The sequence below is a fragment of the Diadema setosum genome, chromosome 7, assembly GCF_964275005.1.
Source record: "Diadema setosum chromosome 7, eeDiaSeto1, whole genome shotgun sequence".
NCBI lineage: Eukaryota > Metazoa > Echinodermata > Echinoidea > Diadematoida > Diadematidae > Diadema > Diadema setosum.
In genome coordinates, this window is record NC_092691.1 from 5,676,240 (window position 1) to 5,680,616 (window position 4,377).

Genomic DNA, 4,377 nt, shown 5'->3' on the forward strand with positions numbered 1-4,377 from the left:
CTGTTACAAAAACCAAAAAACATAACAAAAACATTCTGGATACAAATTACATGATACCATGGGATAGAAAATGTGAATTTTATGGTAATTGGTACTTTTCGTATCGAGTGTCCTAAGAAACCTAAAATAATTAGCTTACAGCATTTCTGGCGTGTTGTGCTATGATGCAGTTACTTCCTGCATCTTGTGTGAAATGTCCCTTGGATATCATATATCAGGTGTGTGAAATTTATACTATGAAATTGGGGAAATGCCTACAGAGTGTGTGAACTGTTTCAGTATGAAATCGGGAATATGCCAAGAGAATGTGGTATTTCCTATGAAACTGGGGAAATAATTATGCTTCTATGGTGTGACATTTTACACAATGAAATCAGTGATATGCGAACAAAGTGTGTGACGTGTTATACTATGAAATCGGGGATATGCCTACAAAGTGAGTAACATGTTGATATATACTATGAAATCGGGGACATGCTCCTATAATATGTGATGTATGTATACATGTATATGTATATTATATATATATATGCTTGTTTTATGCATTCGGCCCATGGAAAGACCTCAGTATACTAACCAAGAAAGAGCATTTTTAGTAAGAGAATTCCACCCAACAAATAGCTTAACTGCTGTCCTTAGGCGTTTTCGTGAGGTCTATCCCAATGTCCATGCATCCCGTACACTGCAAACAGTACCAGCCACAACCAAAATCGTGAGCGATCCGGACGAAGAAGAACTGGGAGGTCTGCCGCATACATTGAAGCCGTCCGTCAAGCCTTTCAGAATAACCCTGATGCCACCATCAGCAGTCGACGCAATGGTCTTGGAATCCCTTCGGCAACATTCAACAGAATTACCCGACTGGATTTGCACTTTCACCCATACCAAATGATTAAGCACCATCAACTTCTGCCTGGGAATCGTCAGAGACGTCTGCAGTTCTGTCAGTGGCTACTTGACCAACCCGACCGCTTCCTGGAGGACCTCCTGATTGGGGATGAATCTGGCTTTGCTCTGAATGCCACGATAAACACTCATAATATCAGGGCCTACCGACTGCGTGGCCAGCCACCTCTAGAATTTGACTACCAGAGGAATGATAGCAGACTGAAGATCACCACATGGGTGGGTCTCATGGGCAACGGCACGATCCTCGGCCCCGTCTTCTTCAACGAGAATGTGAATGGTCCGAGGTATCTCGCGACGATAAACGAACAGGTCGTACCAGCACTGGCCAACGAACGCAGATATCGTCGACAGGGAAACGGAAGATTCCGTAGAGTGTGGTGGGCACAAGATGGTGCACCATGCCACAGGAACAGGGCAACTACAGAAAGAATGACTGAACTGTTTGGTGAGCGGGTCATTGCCCTGAACAGACCAGTGGAGTGGCCACCCAGATCCCCAGATTTGACACCCCTGGACTTCTTCCTCTGGGGCCACCTGAAGTCCAAGGTGTTCGTCACGCCACTGGCAAACCTTGAGGAGATGAGGAGGAGGATCACCGTGGAGATCGAGGCTCTGAGGCAAGATCGGGGTCTGATCCGCAGAGCTGTCAGGGACATGTTGACAAGAACAAGGAAGTGTGTCAAAAGGGAAGGAGGATACATCGAGGATTGAAATGTAAGTCCAGGGACTAATGAAAGGACTTAAGTAGAAGATAAAGCAGAACATTTTTTAGCATTATAATTTTGCCATTTTATTTCTCTTTTCACCTTGCTCAGATATGCAAAAAAAAAAAAAAAGCATCCTGTTGTACACCAATAGTGTCACTTTTAAAGAGGAAATAAAAGTTCATTAATTTCAAATACATGTGTATGAGCGTTTTTGATGCATTTTTAGAGTAAATTACCCTAAGAAGAAAGGAGTAAAGGGGCAGGTGGAGGACACAAGGGAAGAGAGCAGTGGCCATTTTGGATGAACAAAATACCAAAAACCTAACAAAACAAAAAGCCGAGCCTTTAAGCCACGGGGGGGGGGGGGGGGGGGGGGGGGGGGGGGGGGGGGGGGGGGGGGGTGATATTCCCTACGTCGATCTGCCAACATGCATACAATTATGACTGATTGATTAATTGTTTGAATGAATGATTGCTTGATTGATTAATTGGTTGATTGGTTGATTGATTGATTGATTGATTGATTGATTGATTGGATTGATTGGATTGATTGTATTGATTGAATGATCTGAAGATGCATTAATTTTGTACTTTTCTTCTTGACTGAGTGACTGGCATGTGGGTTCGATATGTCTGCATGATTTGTGATAACTGCGCTTAAAAGATCTTGATGTTGTTAATCAACCATCCATAACACAATGGTATCATCTAAAACGTGACAGAAAATTCCTAAACTATCATAACATAATCAAAACTGTGAGAAAAAGAGCAATTTGTTTGAATGAGAACACTTATTTGGACTGCTGGCTGAATTTTCCATCTTCTTTCAATTTGGCGCAAGTCATTTTTCACATACTGGACAAAGAGCATCAGTGTTCAGCCAAGCGTGAACAAAAATTTGTTTTGTTGATTGCACTTGATAGATGAGACTATTGGGCACCATAAATATGAAAACATCTCTGAAACATTTTGAGATCATACAGATGTAATCATAAATTTTTCAAAGGTGTATTTTTTTTTTATATGCCCTGTAGAGAAAATGTCGCAGTGAAGAAGTCAAGTAACCATGCTCCTGCAAAAATACAGGTGGCAAGGGTAAACAATGAAGGACTAAGAAAGTACAACAAAGTTGCTGTCTTGTGTGTGAGCAACCAAGAAAAGATCTCTGCACTCATCTACAGCAACGTCGTGATGACCCTGCGGTCGCCAAGTTCTTGACAACAGAAAACGGGAGAAAAACTGCTGCTCCTCTCAAGAATCAGGGACACAGGAAACCATATGCACAATTGTCGTGTATTGAAGGAGGGGAAGGGGGTAATCATTCCGATCTACCGCCCGAACTTTCAAGCGAGCCATGAAAACTACCAGCCATGTCTGACTTGTCTTGGCTGGTACAGTCGAGCAGAAATGTGGAAACACACGTGCCCTGCCACAGGCGCTAGAAAGTGCTCAGTTCGAGAGGGACGACAATTAAAGCGCACCAAGTACATATGTATACACATGACAAGCTGTTTCAAAAAATCCTTGCAGGTTTGAAAAGCGACGAAATCTCAGTGTGTCAAAGGGGATCCTTTGATAAATGAAGTTGGTAAATCACGCACAAGCAAACTTGGACATGACAAAGATACAATCAAATTACAGTTACTGTAGGTCAGAGCTAAGGTCAATGGGTAAACTTCTGCTCAAGTACATAGAGACATCCAGCCAGCCTATAGACAAAATTTACCCTCCAATATGGTAGTCACTGTTTTTGCACAATTTTATATTATACAACTGTATGTCTGTATAGAGGAGACACGTGGAATGCACTTTCTTCTCTTTTCTTCAAACAGGATATCCAAAGAATCACTGTTCAAAACACAAGCAATAAAGGATACCAGAGTACATTCGACAAAAAGTTTTCTTGTTTCTTCTGTGGCCAGCTGCAATCACAGATTCTAAAAAATTTATGTGATCTTCATCAAACTGAACCAGAGGTTTAAGCTATCTAAGCAGAAGTGGACCCAAAGGAAAGACAGAAAATCATGTCTCTATTGAGAAACAAGGGAACACATGTTCATAATTGTAAAGTGATAAGAGAAGGCAAAGATGTCTTAATTGTTGTATACTGGCCCACTGTACCAGAGCCAACTATAAAGACTATGGACCTTGTGAATATTGTTTTGGGTACTACATCAGATAAGACTTATGGAGGCACAACTGCCCTCAAAGGTCACAGGCATGTGGACGATACTCCAACAGGCCCGCTGTCAACAGTAGATATTTGTTGCCTCCGTCACTGGGTGAGTAAAATCAGGAACTTCATACCATTACACAAGGAATCAGAGCGGATGATATATCCAGAATTGCCAAAAGCGACTCCCTAGTTATGGACCATGCAAAAAGAGGCAAATGCTGGCATCTGGGCATGATCCTGAGAAATACGGGAATATCAGAAATAAAATGAGAGAAATGTCCCGCCTTCTGATGGAACTGTGGCAACTTACAAAGAAGCCTGAAGCATGTATGAAAGATTTCATAAAACCTGCACAGTTCCGGAATGTTGTAGCTGGCACAGTCAAACGTGTTTCAGGATACAATGACACTACTCGTGAATATGCCACCCCCTCTTTAGAGCTAAAGTTGGGGCATACACTGAACAAATTTGCTGAAATTGTGCAGGGAAATGGTGCAGAAAATGGAGATGATGCCATGTGTACGAATACCAGCTTCTTCTTAGAGTGTCAAGTGACTGGACTGTTTTTGTCTCAGCAGGTGCACT

General features: G+C 42.2%; 1 protein-coding gene across 1 annotated transcript; it reads left to right on the plus strand.

Moving 5' to 3' along the window:
* The first annotated feature begins 888 nt into the window (after positions 1–888).
* LOC140230620 (uncharacterized) lies at positions 889–1,620 on the plus strand. The gene has a single exon (XM_072310761.1). The coding sequence runs from the start codon at positions 889–891 to the stop codon at positions 1,618–1,620; it is 732 nt and encodes a 243-aa protein (XP_072166862.1).
* The last annotated feature ends 2,757 nt before the right edge of the window (positions 1,621–4,377 follow it).